The sequence below is a fragment of the Sturnira hondurensis genome, unplaced genomic scaffold (genome assembly GCF_014824575.4).
Source record: "Sturnira hondurensis isolate 20B ecotype Veracruz unplaced genomic scaffold, ASM1482457v3 Scaffold0004136, whole genome shotgun sequence".
Lineage (NCBI taxonomy): Eukaryota > Metazoa > Chordata > Mammalia > Chiroptera > Phyllostomidae > Sturnira > Sturnira hondurensis.
Genome location: NW_028076767.1, coordinates 45635526 through 45657109, shown reverse-complemented (window position 1 = coordinate 45657109; position 21584 = coordinate 45635526). Strand labels below are relative to the sequence as shown.

General features: G+C 42.7%; 1 protein-coding gene across 2 annotated transcripts; it reads left to right on the top strand.

Annotated features, from left to right (window-relative positions):
- Nucleotides 1–1387: 1387 nt before the first annotated feature.
- DHRS9 (dehydrogenase/reductase 9) lies at nt 1388–18621 on the top strand. 2 transcript variants are annotated; one of them, XM_037044528.1, is made up of 5 exons: nt 1388–1475; nt 10391–10761; nt 11707–11965; nt 14857–15020; nt 17590–18621. In XM_037044528.1, the coding sequence occupies exons 2-5, from the start codon at nt 10449–10451 to the stop codon at nt 17808–17810; spliced, it is 957 nt and encodes a 318-aa protein (XP_036900423.1). In that variant the 5' UTR covers nt 1388–1475; nt 10391–10448; the 3' UTR covers nt 17811–18621. The 2 variants fall into 2 exon arrangements, with proteins under 2 accessions (XP_036900423.1, XP_036900422.1); XM_037044527.1 differs by lacking the exon at nt 1388–1475 and adding an exon at nt 6423–6594.
- Nucleotides 18622–21584: the final 2963 nt, after the last annotated feature.

Sequence of the window (21584 nt, the reverse complement as noted above, 5' to 3'; positions counted from 1 at the left end):
AAAAATAATTAAATAAAAAAAGGGAAAAAAATGGGCTGCATTAGACAAGAATAATGAATCAACAAAACTTACTAATATTGTAGCCTTTTCTTCATCCTTTTCTCTTCTCTATTCCATGACCAACCAGGTGTTGTCAACTCTCTCCACCTCTCAGTGGCAATAACTTGCCCACAAAAAAGGGTCCAATATTTATCCTTCATACTTTTCTTCATATGGATTTAAGTCAACATATTATTTCTCTAAGAGGTTTTCTCTTTAAGTTTTACTCGAACTTGTAGGATGTTAAAGGGGAAAAAGTATGTCTGGCACATTTTCTGGTGCCCTAAATCTTCACCTTAAAAAAGTTCAGTTTTGTGTTGTTCTTTTGAAGTCAATTATTTTACAGGGTGAGAGCATTGTCTGGACTCAGCCAAGACAGATGTGTTCATCCATCCACTCACCCCAATGAAACCACAGAAAACTGCATTTTTAAAAGAAGGAGCACAGAAGCAGCCTAGGAAATCTGAGATGTATAACAATACATTGGTATGTAAGAGAACTGAAACTACATAGTCAGATGATGGAGTTTGTACCTGTCCATTAGCCTTTGTGCCTAAGGAGGTGGCAGTTGGTGGAGGTGGTGCCCATCAGCACCGTGTCTTCCCCCTCATCACCTGTAGCCTCAGTACTTCCCACCACCGTCCCAGGATGTGCCGGGTCAGTTGTGATGCAGTCGGAAACAGACCAGATCTCGGAAGGGAAGGCCACCTTTTCCTATTCTCAGTGATCACGGCTCCAGTAACCACTTCAGTAAGATCTTGTCATACCTTAAAACACTCATAAATTAAGACTCACAAATAAGTCCGAAACTTTATTTCATTAAATTGGTTTGGTCTTCTTGCTCACCAATTTTTTTAAAAAGTGGTCAAAAGAATCATCAGACACTAACTTCCAGTACCGACTCCCTTAGGACTGAAGGAGAACTAAATCAGTAAAGGGGCAGTAACATGAAGAAAGAAAAAAAAACCCAGAGATCATGAACAGTAATCACAATTTAACCCTGGTGCCAGGCAGTTTACGAGATGCTCCCATGCTCTAGTATTTCAGCTGCTAAATTTGGTTAAGAGATTATACTCACAGTCACAGGAATGTTGACCATTTTTAGGTCCCTTCTGAAAGTTCCTCAATTTAATTTACTAAAGATACTGTTCTTTGGAAACCCTTGACCCACAACTTCTTGGCTTCCTTCATTCACAAAAGAAAGATTGCGTCACCGCCCCGTGTCACAACAAGGGTGACTCAGAGTGAGGAGGGAACCTGAGGCTTCCTTATATATACAGGTACTCAGACCTTGCCAGGAGCCTGCATCTCAAGAGGATTGGCGAGGTCAGAGGGAGACACAGCACTTCCTTCCCCGGCACAGAGGACAGGCCCCAGTCAGCCCAGCAAGGCCACAGCAGTGTCTAGGTCCCAACTCATCTGTGAAAAAATAACAGGTAACTCAGCTTGTCGTTTATTTCTCCATTGCTCTTGTCAATCTCCAAACTGCCTTTGATTTTCTTCACTTTTACAGAATTAATCAAGTTGTCTTTCATGCTGTGGTCAACTGTAGCTGTAAAAAAAGATGTTAGAAGGCAGTGATGGGCAGTGAGTCCATCTCATGATAGAAGTGGTCTCAGAGTCACGAGCGACTTTGCCTTGAGCTGCCCGGGTCTTTTTTTTTTTAACATTCTCTAGTACCCTAGGGTTACAATTGGATTTATGTCTACTTACGCTCTCTGTGACTATTTAACACCATCGGTGAATCTTATAATTATTGATCATTGGCAACTGGAGTGAGAGAGGCTCCCAAAAGAGTAGGATTCTCAGCTGAGTTTCTTACTGGAACAACAAATTCGCTTCTAGCTGCAGGGCTGATCTGTGTCCCCCACTTTACCGATATTATCAGATGTCACCTTAGGCAGACGCACATCTGCACACTGAACTGGGTGAGAGCGCCTGCTGGGTCCAAAGGACACGGGGTCATTCCTGTGCATAGTTGACTCCTGGGCCACTGGGATGACAGCAATGAAGCTGCTTCAGATTCCACTCCCCATTCCGTGGTCCCGTGGTTGGCATTTTACCCGAAACACACTGGTCTGGGGTCCCACTCCAAGTCTGCTTTCACTTGGCCTTCTTTTAAGGGAGAAGGCCAGTTTGCTGGCTGTGTTGGCACATAATCCTGTCAGCCCTTGTTTAAGACTTTATGATTCAGATGGTCTTGCGATGCCTTCTCTCAACAGGCTTGCCTTTAGCAGTTGGGGGGCAAGTTTAAATGAAATGCAAGTTTAAATTGAAAGCCAGTTTAGGGTGGTAGAAATTGTTCTGAAATGCCCCTCTACACTATTCGCTCCAGGGTAAGGGGTGCCCTTTATTTGTCCTAGTATCCTTTGGCATATCTCAGGGGCTCCAAAAATTCTCCTTGACTAGATAAGGCACAAAGCGGTTGAAACCTCATGTCATCGTTGCGCTGCACTTTGGAGATCTGAAAACTGTGTCCGGTGTTTGAAACAACCCTCGAGGTTTAAATACAAGAAAAAACTAGAGCATACATTTCAAACAGGAATTGGTCTTAAAACCCTTAGAACAAATTTCACCGTTTTCAAGCGCCATCTTTCAAAGCTCAGATCTTTTCTTCTGTTCAAAGATAACTGCAATTTTTAAAAAGATGCTGAATATTTGAACGCACTTTCTGCATCTGTATATAGCATTCTCTCTGTATTCTAAGCTTTCTTTGAAGCCTTGTAACTATAAGCTACAATAAAATACAACATGTAATCTCTTCTAGTTGGCAATTTTTATCTAGTGACCATAATTAAAGTAACCGTGGCTTTGACAATATTTCTTAACCCGCCAATTCTGTCAAGAGACATATGGGCAAAGTAATAAACCCAGGAGGGACTGGGACTAATTAATTAATAATTATGGATGTTATGGTGAATTATGATTTTAAAGTTTTCAGAAGAGGCAAAAGAAAATCAAAGATACTTTTATCCTTAGGACAAAAATGCCAGCCGTAGCCCTACCAGGTCCTCCCTACACTAAGCGCGGCTGGCTCCCCTCTGTGGAGACTCAGGCGATCTGCAGAGGAAGCGCGCAGATCCACACCTCACTTCTCCACACCTCACTGTCCCCCTGCTCAGAGGGCACTCTGGGCACCGAGAGCCTCCTCTCTCCTGCAGGAAGCAGGGTTCCAGGGAAGTGCACTTGGTGAAGGAGCGTCTCCATCCCACTGAGCGCGGGAGCTTGGTGTTCCATGGTGAGGAGCAGCATTCCAACTCTACCATCAGCGGCGTCCTAATTACTATTACTGTCATTTTGATCAGACCCCCAAAGCAGTGTTTCTTAATGTAAGCATATTCCATGTGGAATCCCTTTGGCTCCATCTTAAAATTTCATTAGATTTCTAGGTACCTAACTTAAAACTTTTTTTTTAATGTAACTTATTAGTCATTAGTTAGTTTGTGTCGTTAAGCCCAAATGTTTGTTTTTATTAAATAAAAGTACAGCAGAAATCTATGAAAGGTCACTTGGGTTGGAAAAAAAACAGTTTCTTACCTCAATGAGAAGATCAACATAAAAATGAATTCAGTGTAAGTTAGCCAGGTTTCCAATACTGAGGTGTTCAAGTGACTTACGTGTCTAGAACGCTGTCGGTACTGAGAGAGCCTGTGCAAGAAAAGCTCAAAGAAAGAATAGTTCAGAAAGCTATCGCTAAACGCTCTCTACTTCATGTAGATGAATAACTTAGTGGTCAATTCCCCTTAGACCACAAGTACAACAACTTAAAAGTAAAAAATATTCTACAAATTCTCATCTGTGGTGACTGACTTTAGTATTGTTTTCTAAAACAAAGCCCTTTGTGGAGTTGTAAGGACATAAAATCAAGTGGTGTACAAAGAACTCTATGTTTCTTTTTTAAAAAAGTGTACTTCATAATGACACTGAGATGTTAGTTTCTTGTGTTCTTTCTTTTTCTGTGAGACATTATAGTCTTTTTTTAAAAAAAAACTGTGTCATTTATTTTTAAAGGGCAGAGGAAGACGTCTAAAAGAAGTGAAATCAAAGTATCTTATTTTAGGTTTTTTACCAGGGGAAAAAAACCACAAAGAGAAAGTTAAAAGAAGCAGAAGTTAGTAAGGACAGCAGTGTAGTTGCAATATTTTCCTGTAGCCGAAGTCCTCTGGTTACTCTTAGGGGCAGATGAAATACAAAATCAGTTCTCCTTTCCTCATTTCTTTTGAGTCTTCGTGGCATGGTAGAGAATTTTGACAGAGTATTTTCACTCTCTTATTGACTGATCACGTGCCCACCTCTTCGCAGTTTCTCCTCACTTCACAGTTTAGGAGTTCGGAGACCAGAGTTACAGTTCTGTAGGGCCTGACGAACGACCTTATGTGTGAGGCCTAACCTACTGGGCTCACAGAAGGACTTTAATCATTAAATGAGATCAATACTACTTGGACACTTCTAAAAATTTTTTGAAATTATCTAATTGGAAGCGTGATGGTGATGCTGATTTTGCCCTGATATTTAGGAGGGCCCCAAGACTAAGCCAATTACCACCAGGCATCTGGGGTTGGAGTGGAACCTTCCTTCTCCTGGGGCGGAGGACTAAAGCTGCAGAGTGGGGCGGGGCGGCCTAGGCACCGGTCCCAGAAGCAGCACTAACTCTGTCTTGAGCCACTTACCCTGCGTTTCTGAATTTGTTTCCTCACCCATAAAATGGATACAATTATGTCCTAAGGTTTAAACGAGATAAATATTTACCAATCTGAACAGGGGGCTTAGGACAAGGTGAGCACTCAATAAATCACAGCCATTACTGTCATCTCTATCTGACTTGGTCACCTGGAAATCCTAAGGACCATGGTTTTCTAGGGCATTCTCTGAATTTCGTAGAGTCAACAGGCTACCCACCTGCAGGGCACCCCCGAGGAGTCCACAGCGGCCCAAACGCAAAGGGCCCAGCCAGAATTCAGGCCTCTTACAGCAGCAGGATATGAGTAATATTTGTAAGTAACAAAGTTTTTCTGGTAAGGCCATAAAAAAATAAACTCTCGTCAGTATGTCATTTCCAAGGAATCGATGACTGAATTTCCAGAAAAGTAGTTCTGGGTGCTGTGACATCCTAGACCCCCAAAACGAGGAAGCCCTAAACCAGTGGTTCTCAACTGGGGGTGATTTGGGCCCCAAGGGACACTAGGCAGTGTCTGGGAACACTTTTGGTTGTCACAGCTGGGGAGAGAGTGACACTGGCATCTCGTGAGTAGAGGCCAAGGGTGCTGGTAAACCACCCTGCCATACACAGGACAAATCACTTCCCGGCCGCAATATCGAAAATGCTGAAGTTGAGAAACCGATGCCTAGAGACTGGCAGTGCATCAGCCTGCAGCCCTTCACAAGGTGAAAAGCACGGATGCTGCTTTCGTGATACAGCTCCTCCAGTGCAGAGGGCATTTAACCGCTTTATTTCATCAGGTACTCTCCAAGGTAGCTATTTCTCTCTTTTACAGATACAAAACTAGAGGCCAAGAAATAATATGTAATTTGCCCAGTGACCTTCTGATGATAGAGGAACTGGGACTGGATCTCCACTGCCTGATTCTGAGGCCTGAGCTCCTGACCCTGCTCTACACTGTGCGTGTGCGTGTGGTCTCAGCCCTTATGCCAAGATGTTTACTGGCAAAGTGGCTAGTGTTTATTTTGGTTTAAGAAAAATTTCTGAGAGAACAGGCTGACAGTGTCCAGAGGGAAGAGGGGAGGGAATTTCAGGGGGAAAGAGGAAGGGTTTACAGGAACAGGTATAAAGGACACAGGCAAAAACTAAGGGGGGTGGAAATGGGAGGGAGGTGGGGAGCACTGGGGGGAGGGGCTGGGATGGAGTAAAAGACAGAAAACTGTACTCGAACAACAATTAAAATAAATAAATTTTAAAACATAGTAAAAGAAAACATTCTATGGCCAGTTCGTCAGAGACTGACTGTTGAGTGCTGCGCCCGTCCACCCGCACTGCGGCCTTGGGGCTGCAGATCTGCCCTCCTGCACTCCGTTCTCAACCCAGGCACCTAAGGCCAGTGCCCTGAGTCTCCGAATTGCTGGGATTAGGGAGCCATGTGGAGGTGACCACAGGAACAGAGTGTGGCCAAGGCAGCCCTGTTTGTTGCTGTTACTTATTTACTTCTCAGTGATCGATGAACCAATGGGCCATCATTCAACTTCTGTGTACATAAGTCATGTTCCCAATAACTCTGACAAGGGCTCTGATCATAGCTAAAATATAATTAGAGGTCAAAGGTATGTGTTGGTTTGTGGCTGACTTGGTCCAATGACCTAGAGGAAAGTGAACCTTAGAGACTGAGAAGAACCAGAATTTTTGGAACAGTATTTGAGGTAAGAACAGGTTTTGCAAAACTGTAGGTCAAGGCTGGCAGTCCATTGGCTTCAGGCTTTAGGCTGCTATACCTGCATCTGAAATGACTCTTAGCCCAGAGGTAAAACTCATGAGGACTGCAGGATTTAATGTGAGTCCATCCTTAACAACTAAACAGCTCCTCTCTGTTAGCTTGTGAGCAGGTAAAAAAAAATGGTTTCACCAGAGGAGTAGATTGACAGGGAGATGGGGAGGGGGGGGAGGGGGAGGGGAGGGAGGGGGGAGGGGAGGGGAGCATTTGACTGCTTTGGCTTGCCCTTGTGTTTTTGTCCAGTAGTTATGGAGGTGAACTCACCAAAGAGTAGAACGCAGAAAACTTGGTGCCCAAAGTCACTAGATTCTTACCTATTTTGTGCATGGGACTCAAAGCAATCCAATGAAGCTTTTCTTAGGAAAAAGTTTTTATTTTCACTTGCCAAATTTTCAACATTTTACTTTGAAATAATTTACAACTTACGGAAAAGTTCAAAGAGTAGTACAACTGAGATTTCCTAAATATTAACATAAAACCATATTTTTATTTTCATTATCATATATATGTGTGTGTGTTAAAATGTTTATCTATTTATATACATATTTGTAATATTTTCTGAACAAATTGAGTTTAAGTTAAAGATACAGTGCTACTTCATCTTTAAATATTTCAGTGTGTATTTCTTAAAAAGAAGGACATTTCAACATAATCAGAGTAAATCATCAAAGTTGAAAAATATATTAATGCAACATTTTTTTTCAGATCTGAATCAAATTTTACTAGTTGACCTAATAATGTTCTTTCTGGCAAAAGAAAAAACTATTTTCTGGTCCAAGATCACAAGTTACATGATCATATCTCTTTAGTCTCCATTTATCTGGAATGGCCCTCAGTCTTTCTTTTCCTTCATGACTTTGACATTTGTGAAGACTGCAGGCCAGGCGCAGTGTGGAATGGAGAGGTGTGTGCGACCAGCTGCTGCTCGTGCACAGGGGCACTCTGCATCCTCCCCAGCGTGGTGCCCGGCAGGTCCTCAGTGTTTCTTTTCCTTCGTGACCTTGAGGTTTGTGAAAAGTGTACCATGCCAGGAGCCACGTGACCTTGGTTTGTCCCATACCTACTGGTATTAATTTCCATTCCATATGTACATATTTTAAAGAAAAATTTTAAAATATTTTATTTATTTATTTTTAGAGAGAGGGGAAGGAAAGGGGAAAGCAAGGGAGAGAAACATCATTGTGTGGTTGCCTCTCATGTGTCCCCTACGGGGGACCTGGCCCACAACCCAGGCATGTGCCCCAACTGGGAATCAAACCAGCGACCCTTTGCTTCACAAACAAAGGTGTAGTGTTTTGCTTGAGTCTGGCCTTGATAAATAATGATTTTTTTAAATGTTCTCAAAATTGGTTTTTGATGTGTATATGCAAGGCCAGTAACATCATCCAACCCACTTAGCAGTGATTAATTAAGAGCACTGTCAGTGAAAAACAACTTACATTATATTTAACTCCCATAAAGTCAACTCAAATTTTAATTTTCTTCTGGCTTAGCTGTCTGTCTTGCCTATCTTCCTTGTACTTTCATCATCTGTGGTCTTTGCACTCACTTTTTCATTGCTCCAATATTTTCATATATTCTTAAACTTGATGCCCTTAACTCATTGGCTCAAATTAAAAAAACAAAAAAACCTCACTTCCAGTGACCCCTCTCTCTGAAGCCTTTCTAGAAGAGCATAGACCCACTATGGAACGAATTCCCTGCGGAGAGTCTGTAGGCTTCATTTCAATTCAAACCCCAGGGAAGTTCTTTCAAAAAGGCAAATACTCACCGGCTTCGGTGTGCTCTAGAGCAGGAGTGGAGACTTGCCGCGTCGTGGTGTTTTGGCGGAGGGAGCAGAAAGGGAGTGGCGGAAAAACACTGGCTTGCCTTTGTGAAGCCTTCACAGATAAGTTGATTCAGGTGGTTATTTGTTGGATTTCTCCACAGTCAAATTACTATTGCTTTTTTTAAAAAAAGTTAGTATGCATCTTCTAGGGAGATTGTTCGAGATTCTATAATTATTGTTTCTCATCTGAGTTCCACCCACTAGTATTAGCACCCTTTGATCATTCTTGATTAAAAATATTGATTCTATGTCAGATGCCAAGTAGTGGTTTTCTAATTCCATCATTTTCTTTTACATTTATTACTTGGAATATTAGTTTTTCTGTAAGATGAGGCAAATGCTGTGCCCTGTCTAATTCACAAGGTTATCGAGGGGATCAAATGTGTCCCAAGACACATTAAATCCCTTGAGTATTTGCCTTTTTCAAATAATGTCCATGGATTTGAATTGCAATGAAGCCTACAGAATCCATTCAGGGAATATATTTAATATTTAGTTATTCAGTAATAATTTAACAAGGCCAGGCTTCAGCAAACACTATGCTAGTTGAATTTGTAAATATTAACTTTCCTTAGAATGTCTACATATGTAATTTTGTGAGAGTTACTTACATCCTCCCAACTCATACATTTTAATGTGTTTACACATTTGTGAAGGGGAAATCCTGCTGCAAGGACATTGATTTTCAACAAATCAGTCACCCCTCATGGGAAAGATCTGGGGAAACTACCCAGTTGTGAAGCCAGGAGAGTCTAAGAAGCTGGACTGCTTTAGAAGCAACCCCAGCCACACCCCGAGAATCAGCCAGTGGGTGCCAACCTACCGTGTTCCAGCATTTACCTCCGACTCCTCTTTATCAATCGACAATTCTTTTACCCTTTGTTTCTTTAGCTATAGATCTTTTATCAGGAAAAAAATGAAAGCAGAATCTAAATTTTCCTTGAGAAGTGAAGAAATATATTACATCAAGTTTTTTTTTTTTATCTCAAATGACCTGTTCTTTATAAAGCAGTCAAAATAAAATTGTGTATGAGGGCGCATGTGTGTATGTGCAATTCTGTCTATGTGCTTATATTCCTTATTAGGGGAAAATATTTATATACACAAGAAGAAAAACTAGAAAAAATTGCCAAAATACTAAGAAGCAAATGTAATAATCATTACTTTCTTTTATTTTTTCTCTATGTGCTAAATATTTTGTACCATGAGCACAAGTCACTTCTGCAAGCAGAAAAAACAATGATCAATTTTTGTAAATGATGAAAAAGAAAAGCCAGAAAATCATTATAAAAAAAAAGAAAGAACAAACAAAGTTTATAAAATTTCTTGACCTTGCAAGTACTTTTTGAACACAGGGTCTATAAACAGCCATAATTCCAGAAGCATTCGTGGTCCTATCTATCCGTTGTTCTCTATCTATGTAGCACCCAGGGAATCTCTTGATTCTAAGCGTGCATCTAGATCAAGAGTAAAGATTTTAAATAAAATCTTAAAAAAAAAAGCCCTGGCTGGTGTAGCTCGGTGGATTGAGCACGGGCCTGTGAACCAGACGATCATGGTTCGATTCCCAGTCAGGGCACATGCCTGGGCTGTGGGACAGTTCCCAGCAGGGGACCCACGAGAGGCAACCATACATTGATGTTTCTCTCCCTTTCTCCTTCTCTTCTCCTCTTAAGATAAATAAATAAAATCTTAAAAAAATAGTGAAGATTTGTAGACCTAGGGCAATGCGAGGAAACTTTCTGGGGTGTGGGGAAAGGAAACAAGGTCTCTCTCACATGTGTTGTTCTCTGTGGCCTCTCTTCCTTCCACAGGCAGAGAAAGCCAATACAGGCCCAGCAGAGGCTGCTTCTCTGTGGGGTGGGCCCTGATAACGTCCTCCTCTGGAGCTGTCCTGCCCCTGTGAGTCAGGGGGCCTGTGCTGCCTTGATTTGCAGACCTGAGGCAGCAGGAAAATACCCTCCAGTTCTTGCTGATTTCCTCCAGCCAGATTAAACTATCTCAAAGTCATCCATCCTGAGTTATAATTAATGTTCTGATGGTTCTAATTTGAATTTCCTTTCTAATTTTGCCCACCCAGGACAACGTCTTATTCTGTTGTTCAAGAAAGAAGTGACCTTGTCACATACAGGAAAACAATGCTCCTTTGGGTGTTAGCCCTTCTAATCTTTTGTGGTTTCCTATGGAACTATAAAAGGCAACTAAAGATTGCAGACATCACTGATAAGTATATTTTCATTACTGGGTGTGACAAGGGCTTTGGAAACTTGGCAGCCAGAACTTTTGATCAAAAAGGATTTCGTGTACTTGCTGCCTGTCTGACTGAATCAGGAGCAACAGCTTTAAAGGCAGAAACCTCCAAGAGGCTTCACACGGTGCTTCTGGATGTCACTGACCCAGAGAATGTCAAGCGGACTGCCCAGTGGGTGAAACAGCAAGTTGGGGAAAAAGGTAAAGGGCATGGGGATGGGGGTCATGGAAGGGGTATTGTGAAGTACCTAAAGCTAAGTAAAATGCATTTGGGTATTAATTAGCCTTTCAAGAAAATGCCTCTTACTAAATACCAGCTACACACTAGAGAAGACTAGAGAAATCTTAGGATAGCCCCTGAGTAGTTCTTAGTTGCAAACTCTTCATGTGCATGAGAGACACAGCCCAAGTCATCCTCAGTCTCAAGTCCCAGTGGGTGAGTTCAGAAGGGAAATGGAGGTTTGACTTTCCCTGGTCTTCTCTGGTGAAGTGCTGCTGTAGCCCCATGCACAGCAAAGAAACTAGGGGCTAAAATCTACAGGAGAACATGGGAACCATCCCTAAATTGCCATCTGGATACCTGAGACCTCTTTCTCCCCACAAAATGGTTCTAGAGCTTGTACATTTTCAGTGGGAAAGATAGAAAATGGCCTGAGAATTTGAGTATAGGTGTCTTAGATAGTCATGACGGGGCAATGAGCAACTGAATCCCATTCTGCATGAGATTCTGCTACAATGGCAGCATTCTGGACTAGAAGGCTTTTATAAGCCAAGCAAATGATGGGATTTTTTACCAAAAATAAATGCGAAGTAGATTGATGTTGCTCTTTGTCCATACAGAACAGTTTATCAATATTCTTTGGCCTTGCCACCTCGCAATGTAAGAAAAATAGACTAATGTACCTTACATCTGAGATTAAAAAGCAAAAATTCTCACTGAATTCAGCATTTGACATTCAGAACCAGAAAAGAGAATAATTCAATTACTTCAGTTGAACCTCCCACCCTTTCTGCTATCACTTCCCAAAACTGCAGAGTATTTAAACGCAGGGGTATGACTAGGGGAGGGGATGGCACCATTGTGTAAAGCTGTATTTACACAAAGGATGCCTGTACCATGCTTCCTTTCTTTGCTCTCTGCCCTAGGTCTCTGGGGTCTGATCAATAATGCTGGTATCCTGGGCATGCTGGCTCCCACAGACTGGCTGACAGTGGAGCACTACAGAGAACCTGTAGAGGTGAACCTGTTTGGACTCATCAATGTGACATTAAATATGCTTCCCTTGCTCAAAAAAGCTCGAGGGAGGGTTGTCAATGTCTCCAGCATTGGGGGCCGCCTTGCATTTGGTGGAGGAGGCTATAGTCCATCCAAATACGCAGTAGAAGGCTTCAACGACTGCTTAAGGTAAAGCACACATCGATGCATTACGGTGCAATAGCTGCTAACATTCACTGAATGTTTACTGTACCAAACACTCTATTTAGTGCTTTAAATTATTCCCAATTTGTAGATAGATGATCACATCATTTTGCTCTGTGCTATCAGAGAACCCCAGAACCCAAAATGAAGAACCAATTTGGCAAATAAGCACCTCGTCTCAGTGCCCCCAAGCATGGATTTCTTTGGGTTTATGTTTGAGGTTTACTGGGCTTCTTGAATCTGTATGTTTATGTCTTTTGCCAGATTTGGGGAGTTCTCAGCCATTATTTCTTCAATTTGGAGGGGGGTTGGTTTGTTTTGTTTTATTTTGCAATCCACTCTCTTCTCCTTTTGAGATTCTGTAACACAAATGTTAGAACTTTTGGTTTTGCCCCCCATATCCCTAAGGTTCTTTTTACTTAGCCAAGAATTTTTCTTTCCACTGTTCAGATTATATCATTTCTAATGATCTATCTTCAAATGCACTCATTTCCCTTTATTTTTATTCACTATTGAGTCCAACCAATGCATATTTTATTTTGAGTATTGAATTTTTCTAGTGGTTTAGTGGTACTGTAAAATAAGGGTGTTCTTCTCTATCTCACCTACTCACATATGCCTTGTAGAGTTCTTAAATAGCTATCTCAGGCATTCAGTCCAGGTTCTGTAGCCATGTCCAATGAGAGAGGCAGGGGAAGGAGGGATGGTTAATCTAGCATACCTAGAACCAGAAGATATCACTATCAGTGAAAATCCCCTAAATTGCAACAGGCTGTATCAGTCAAGGTTCTGGTGAGAAATGGTGACACATTAAAGTTGGGTAAATGGAGTAGGGATTGTGTAAAGGACGACTGCAAACATGGGAGTCGAGTAGGGAAATCCCAAAGGACAGTGTAGTGTCTAGGGACAGTGGGGCATCTCCATCCACAGGACTGAAGGGAGAAGACAGGGCACTTTCCAGAGCCTGGGTGCATAGAGACTGTCACTCTAAGTTGAGGAATGAAATTCACTAGTGTCAATGTTACAGGAGGAGTAACTAGTCCAATCCCTTCCCATCACTCCCTCTGAGTTCCCTCCAGTACTTCCAATTGACTATACCCAACAAAAGCCCAAACATAGTTAACATAGGCGGGCCTCCCAGGATGGAGGTCAGGCAGAAGGGTGGTGGAAACTGGAGGAGCAAATGGAAAAGATGAGTATGCTCTGATAAGCAAGAGAAAAGACAAAATTACACGTAGTCTTTTCATCAATTCATCCATTTATTTATTCAACTAGTATTTGTTGAATGTGCACACATGTTAGAGTTCTGACTTATACCCTGGGTCTAAGTTTAGCTTACTAATAAAAGGTTAGATTATTCTACTGTGATTAATAGAGACAGAGTAAATCCATTTTGTCATTTGATCACGTTGCCAGGTTTGATTCTTCCAGAAGATAAACATGATAATGTCAGAACAATGCTTCTTCAATGTTAATGTGCTTATGAATCACCTTGATCTTTTCACACCACAGACTCTGGCTCAGTGGGCCTGGGGAAGGTCCTGCACTTCTACATGTATAACAAGCAACCAAGTGCTGCCCGTGGTTCAGGGATTACGCTTTGAGTTGCAAGGTCATGGAGAACTGCCAGTTGGTCTCCTTGTTTGCCCTTTGCTTCCACTGTTGCAGCCACAGCATCCTAATAAAAGTCTAGATGTTGTAGGACTGCAGTGCAGCTGTGCCGTGCCGGAAATTAGCCTGCAGAGAGTGCTTACACATTTCCAAATCACGGAACTACTAGCATTGGAGATGGGGCTGTGATGCAGGGCACGGTGCAGTGGCAGCTCCCAGAAGGAGGCAGGGCAGTCCTGTTGGGAGAGGTTTGGGGCTCTTTAAAGTTGTATTTGCCCAGCAAGCATACTGGTTCCATCCTGGTTTTATTCACCTGGTAAGGTTAGTTGGGTGACCTAAAGCCACTTGTCCATAGAGCATGTCATTTTCACGAGTGGGTGAGGGGAAAAGCCTATTGCTTTCCAAATCCAAAGGAGATCAGAAGATACGTGAGGAAAATACAATTAAGTTGAAAAACAACATTTTTATTTAAATACAAGCAACATACCTTTCCAAATATTTCAGGGTCAAGCTAATTTGCACTTGTATAAAGTATACTTCAAACTGAACAAAAGGTAAGTTTCTAGAAAGTGGAACCTAAGATAAATTAAATCATATTTTAAGGTTACTGGTAGAGTTCTTAAAAGGTCTTACGGTACAGTCATCTGTAAAATGAATAATTACTTCCTTATATATTCCCGGTAGAAACATAAATTAAATATAGGAAATAATGATTCATATAATGATTTGCCATACATTGGATTATTTTTTAAAAAGGGGATCATGATCTCTCCAAAGCCCTGTTGCCTGTAAATGCATAGTCATTTGGTTTTCTGCAGTGATGTGATGAAAGAGCTTGTTGACCTGCGTAGAGAACAAGTTAGTCAAATCAGGGACTGTCACATTATGTCCCTGAGGACATCCTCACTAGTGCTGCAGTCTCCTCATGTTCCTGGAATGGAGGTAAACTTGTCCATCCAGGCCAATCATCAGCCCATTTCACCATAAGGTACCCAAAGTGCTGAAAAGAAGCCTGTCCTCAGCCCTAATGCTTGTCAATTCAATGAGACGAGGGGCACTGGGCTCTGGGTGGGTCTACCCAGACCTCTTTTCTGTTCTGTCACTAAACCAGCCCTCACTTCACCACCTGACCTTCAGGTCTGCAAACTGACAGGGTAGCACAAGATGCTACTTTCCAATGCACCCAATTCTGTGATTCCCAAAAAAGATTTACAACAGTCACAAATGTTCTCCAAATAAATTTTGTTTTTTGGCTTTTTCCACAGACGGGACATGAAAGCTTTTGGTGTGCATGTCTCTTGCATCGAACCAGGATGGTTCAAAACAGAATTAGCAGATCCAGTAAAGATAGCTGAAAAAAAACTTGCCATTTGGAAGCATCTGTCTCCAGATATCAAACAACAATATGGAGAAGGCTACATTGAAAAAAGTGAGTTCTGGGATAGACCCAGGGTCCTCTGGGATTGAGTGTCCTAGGCAGCACAAAGGAGAACCAAATATAAGTGAAAAAAATAAGGTTCTTATAATAGCAGGGATCTTAAATATGGTTCCTATTAATTTCAGTGTTATCTCTTTCTCCTCTGAGCATTTACTCAGCACCAAGTTCTAGGCTAAGCACTTTATAAATTATGCATATATGTCATTTACCCCTAAAAAAACTATAGGAAATAGTGAGCAGGGGCTTGGAAAGGTGAAATGCCCCACCCAAGGCAATGCAACTCCCCCTGGTCATGCTGGAACGGAGCCCTTCGTCTTCCCCTCCATACTAAACTCCTCTTTTTTGTAAGCACCAGTCAATCACTCAGGATTTACAGAGGTTACAAAATATAAAGCCTGTAACCCTTAACTAGCTTATAATCTAGTTGACAATGGAAAGTAATCAAGTGAGACTATACAGCACAAAGAAAATTAACCTTTCGTTCTTAGACATAACCCAACAGCCCAGAAGGGTGCTGGATGGTGTGGTCTCTAATTGCCCAAGGAATTCAGACCAGGAAGAAAAGTTACTGGTTAAGAAGCCTTTCTGGGACAGGTCAGGTTTGAATAAAGCCTACAGGACAGGAAGGGATTATTTGGGTAAAAACTTTCTGGGGCAGGAATGCATGGGGAGTAGAGATGGAAGAAGTAACATGAGTCCAGAGATTGAGATGGGATGGAGGAGTAATAATAAAGATTAGACTATGATGACTAATGTGCAGCAAACATTTAGTAGGTACCTGTCACCATTCTAAGAGCTCTCCACGATTTTTTTCATTTAAGATGCTTAAATAAGAAAATAAATGCAATGGCCAAATAAACCCTATGAAGTAGATGCCACCTTAGCTTTATGGAAACTTGCCCAAAGTTGCACAGCTGGCAAGTGGGAGCTCCAGATCTGAAACCAGGTAGCCTGATTTTGCCATTTATTCTTGGGCACCCCACTAATGTCAACAGGCATTAAAGAGCCAGTCAACTTCCTGTATCAGGGCTCCACCTGCACCTCAAACTTCCTGGCCCTGTTAAGGTGGACTTGATATTCCTCAAACACTTACTGAGCTCCTGCTTGGAGCTGAACAGGACCCCACCTAACTCTGTGTCACTCCTTCCCCTCTAAACCCTAACCTTGCCTCTTCATCAGCGGGCTTGGTAAAATAGCCAGCCACCTGTGGCTAAGGTTCAAGGCCAGCAGTTCACAAGGTAGAGCTGTGACCAAGTCAGATCCACCTGGGGAGGTTGTTAGAAGACTGACCGCCCCCTCAACCACACCACCCACTACACACAGAGAAAGAAGGAGACAGAGAGACACACATGGGCATCAGCTGGAACACCTGGCCTGACACAGTTCCCAGTGCTGATGTGTCACTGCAGGTTTACAAAGCACCGCCGTTCAATGCTGTTCCTCACCCACCAACTCTAAGGTTCCAAGTAGACTCAGGAAACAAAAGGCTCATTTAAAAGAGCTTCCCCTATTTGATATGAACATTGGTACTTTTTAAATGCCTATAAATTCATCATCAACTTTCATGTCAAAATAATTTTTGCATTGGGGTCTGGTTCAAACGCCCTGTCTCAGATGTACCGCACCACCTGGCTCTGAGCCCAATTGTACACTGGTTATTCTTTTCAGAGTTTTCCAAGTCAGGATTTGGAGATCAGCCAGACTCACAGTTCCAAAGGAGACTGCAAATTTAAGCTCACCTTTCTTCGTTTCCCAGGCTAGAAACAGGAGTTTAATATAGCCACTCAGACTTATTACATAACCTCCGTTAGGCTCTTTGAACAACGTGTGGCTACTGTGGCCTGAAGTTGAAAGGAAGATTTAAAATAATAGATTTCCCTTGAAAAGACACAACTTGGGTGTGTTTTAAGAGTGCAGGAGTGATGCTCCAAGTCATTCCCAATCCCTGGATAAAACTCCTGCCTCTTTAAGAGTATCTTAGCTCATGACTCAAACATTTCATTTGCCTGAGAACCAGGGTATCTTTAACTTTCTGAGCCAGGGCTTTTGGGTGATGCTTCTCTCTTTCTTCACTGGATTATGGAGGCATGAGCACAGGAGCAACCCCACATTTCCTATCAACATTGTCTTCCTTCAAAACAGATTTGAAATCAAACCCCTAACTTTCCAGGCTCAGGAGCCTAACAGACTTTATGAAGTATCTTTTCCTCCTTGCTTTCAAGGGACACCTCAAAGTTTGGTCTCTGGACTGGTGCCATCAATATCACCTGGAAACTTCACAGCAATGCAAATTCTTGGGCCCCACTTCACACCCACTGGAGGAGGGACCCAGCAATCTGGGCTTTAACTAGCCCACTGGGAAATACTACTGCCCACTCAAGTTTGAGAACCAGCACCGCCCCATCCTCTTCTGAGAAATAGGAACTCATCACAACAGGCCTCAGTTATAATGGCAGATCCAAAATTCCCACATGTGCATCTTCCTCTTTATACCCTAACATTCACATACTCCCCTTCCCCTTCTGCCAAAGAGTAAATATACTTTCTTCTCCTTCTGCAGGTCTAGACAAACAGAAGAGCAGATTATTTGAGAACAAGGACCTCTCCCTGGTGGTGGAGTGCATGGACCACGCCCTCACCAGTCTCTTCCCTAAGACCCGTTACACTGCTGGAAAAGATGCCAAGACTTTCTGGATACCTCTGTCTCATATGCCGACAGTTTTGCAAGACTTTCTGTTGTTGAAACAGAAAGTAGAGCTGGCTAATCCCAAGGCAGTATGACTCAGCTGACCACAAATGTCTGCCATGGGCTATGGGTTTGACTGATATGAAGGACACATTTCCTTTTCTATCTCATTCCTTACCTGCTCCAACCTGGACTCATTTAGATCATGTTTCTTTTGATTAAGGAAGAGATCTCACCCTTCCTGGCAATACCCCAGGGAAGGGCAGGGATGACATATCACAAAGAAGGGCAGGCATTATGCCTGCCCAGTATTTAGGCTTTGGGTGCCTAGTGTGATATAACGGAAATTGAAAGATTTTCCCGCCCCAAATGACCTTCTCTACAGCTTATCCCATGCTTCCCCCCATTCCTGAATGTTAAATATTTGTTCCTTATTAAAATGTTCAGAGATGAGTAGAATACTTTCATAAGTGGATTAGACAGGTTCTGTTACCTTGCTGAGAATCTGACTCTGAAGGATTGAACTTGAGTTCTGTAAGCTCGGATGGGAGTGGGAGAAGGAAAAAATAATGAAGCATTATGGGACTGGTACTATAAGCTGAGGGACAGCAGAAAAACACTAGGTAGGAGGGAAGAAAAAGCACTAGAGGACTGAGAAAAAGAAATGAGGATAAAAGGGGCAGTGGGGAAGCTCCAGGACAAGCCTGCCTGACCTAGAGGGAGGAGGGAGAAGAACGAAGAGCCCGTTCAAGGCCACTGGGAACTCTGATGCACACATGGCCATCTGGTAGAAAGTGGCAACAGCGGAGTAGCCAGCCATTCCAAAAGAGGAAACCCGTAGGGACTATTTATGCTTATTCTGGTGATTGTAAATATAACAGGAATAAAAACAGCTGACACAACTTACACCTGAGATGGTTGGAAATCCTGTGTTTCGGGTGTCTCTGAAGCCCCATGGAGAGACAGAACTCGATAAAAGACTCTATTAGCCTATAGCTACAGTGTTTGCAGCCCTGCTCCTTGTCTGTATTCATGGTTCCAAATTGGACTGACCCTGGACCCGCACGCCATCCAAGGGAATAGTTCTCTAAAAGGATGCTTCCCCAGATCCCAGGACCCAGTATCACTCACCACGTTCTGTTAAATGTTTACAGGGGGAAGCCTGACCTGTCAGAATTCAACATTTGTTGTGGAACTACATAGGGTGAAAGAGCCAGAGAAATTATCTAGTGCCTGTGCACCCCCCACCCACACCCCATGCTTATTGTGAAGAAAATATTTAAATCTGCTGCTTAAAACCATGTCTATTTAAATACAGCAGTAATCCTATCTATTTTCATTCACCTCTACAAAAACATCTGCTTAGGAAGGAGTTTCCTCCTTTAAAATGTACAACATACTGATAATTTTGGAAAATCAAACTGCCAGTGCTGTCAGTCCACCTGGACTCACTGTCATCACTCAAGGGAAGGTGTACTCATCCTCTCTACATGAAAATGAAGGAAATGGCAGCGAGAGTCGGGGAAAAAGAATTTCCAGGCACAGTTAGCTAAATCATTGTCACTGCCTCTGTAAAGTCCCAGCTTGGCCCCTGGCCCTACAGATAGTTCATCTGTTTATCTCTGATTTCTTCTGGTTACAATTAACCCCCTATGGGTTAGGTGACCCTCCTCAACTTGTCCTTGGAGCTGAAGTTCATCAACGTTGTTTTCTGGGGCCCCTTCTCACCCTGAATTCCCAGATCTTGGCTTCACCTTACTGCTTTAAAAATGTCTGGCCTGCTGCTTCCTGACCTTCCAGCCTTCAGGGCTGCTGTAGAATCTGCAAGAACCTCCTTCACTGAACTTCAACCATTCCACTCCTGTTGGGGGGCCTACCTAATGGTGTTATTTCCTTCGTTTTGCCTAGTAAAAGCTGTATTTAAATGAAAGTTTCCAAATATGGTAGCACCTCAAGAATAAAACCAAATACACTCACCCAACAACTTTCAAGGCTTTTAAAACTAAATAAAAATGTGGGAAGTTTGGAGTCTAAAGGCATAAGTTGCAATAAAAGCCCAAGGACAAAAGCAAGGTGGGCGGGACGTCAGAAGGTCACTGCACCAGGCATCTGAGGCACGAGTTCTTAGACTTTGCTCCATCTTGACCTTGCTTGTGTTCTCCTTTGTGCTCTTGGGGTAATTATTTTTATCTATAATATTTGGGGACACACACGTGCTGGGAACTTTCTAAGTACTGGCCTATAGTATGAACAAAATGAGTATGGTGCCTTCCTTCACCAAGCTTAATATAATCCTAAGACTGAGGCCACTACTCAGGATGCCTCGGGGAGCTTCTGCAGGAATCTGTGACCAAGATGAATAGAGATGTTGTCTTCTACCACTTCTAGCTTGGGGAGTCCTTCTTCATTCAGTTCAGGACCAGGAGAATCTCCCCGACTTTCCCTCTGATCTGGTCTCAAAATCTGACTATTTCCTAAGGAGCTGTGTCTGGACACCCACGATGCACTCAGATCTGGAATTTCTGTCTCCCTCGCCCCACACACCCTTTCCCAGCTAAGCACCAACTACTGGACACTGGGTCTACTAAGGAGGTCTCAAGTCCCTCTACTTCCCTTCACCTTCAGTGAAATCATCTGTTCGCACTACCAACATCTCCTATCTCAGCTACCGCATGTTCACCCCTGTGCCCCTTCAGTGATTTTCCCTCAAAGAATGGCTCAAAATTTAAATCGGATCATCCTACTCCTCTCAAACCTTCTGTGTGCTCCTGCTGCACTTCGGATAAAGACTAAAGTGCGTAAGGTAAACTACAGTGCCCCAGCACTCCTCATCAGCCTCATTTTAGGCTTCTGTCCTTCTTCCTCAATTGCCGCCTCGGGGTCTTTGCCCACACTGCTCCCTGGAAGGTTCCCATTTTACCTACTTGTCTCGTTTCTTCACCCTACATCTCTCATCCTCTTTTTCGGGGGATCCCATACAATTCCAAATTCCAACCACTACATTTTCATCCCAATTATTGTAGGTTCCCATCTTATACGTTCTGCCCTGTAATTTATATCAGGACACTTACCACATTCTTTAATCATACATTTCTGTGGTTACTTAGTTAATCTTGGTCTCCCCTACCAGATTTCAGATTCTGTGAAATCAGGAATCACGATTATTTGCTTATCTTTGTATTCCCTTGCCCGCTGCATGGGCAGCACATAGACCAATGTTCAATACATATTTGCTTAATGAACTCAGAAATCAGTGTACATCAACTTTTCTGACCAAGGGGCAACCTATCACTTAAGATCAAGCTTGTGGCATCAATGTGTCAGTTCATTTCAAATCCTGTGACTTCCTTAAGCCTTTGAGTGCTTCTCCAAGGGCTTCTCACCTCTGGTTCCACTGTCAGCCTCCCCCAGAGACTCGTCAGAGTTGCCAGAGTGACCTCTTGTGACCTCTTCATCCAGAAACGCAGTCAGGCAGCCTCCGTCCACATGGAACCATCTGGGGCCCAGGGGTCACAGAAAAGACCATCAGGGATCATTTTCTCCATTTCTCTGCCTGTAGACAGGACATGTCTAAGCCATCCAGGCTGAAGAGAACCTCTTCAATTTAAAATCTTTCCAGAAACTCCATAACTTCCGGGGGCAACCAGCCCATATTTAATGAGAAAAAATTCTAGGAGCTTCTAAGAAAAATGATCAATTTAGGCTCTTCCCCGTACTATGAATCCCAATAATTCTCAAGGACCTGAGAGATTAGAGTCCCATCCGTGCAGGGAATGGCTAAACATTCTCAAAACGAAAAGCTTTTTAATGTCTAGAAATTATCTAGGACAACATAAGCTCAGCTGCAGCTTACAAAGATGATGCTGGTC

Excerpts from the sequence above, each read along its gene's own strand:
- DHRS9 (XM_037044528.1), top strand. The coding sequence starts at position 10,449 with ATGCTCCTTTGGGTGTTAGCCCTTCTAATCTTTTGTGGTTTCCTATGG. Across the intron at positions 11,966-14,856 it reads GGCTTCAACGACTGCTTAAG|ACGGGACATGAAAGCTTTTG; the intron begins GTAAAGCACACA and ends CTTTTTCCACAG. Across the intron at positions 15,021-17,589 it reads AGAAGGCTACATTGAAAAAA|GTCTAGACAAACAGAAGAGC; the intron begins GTGAGTTCTGGG and ends CTCCTTCTGCAG.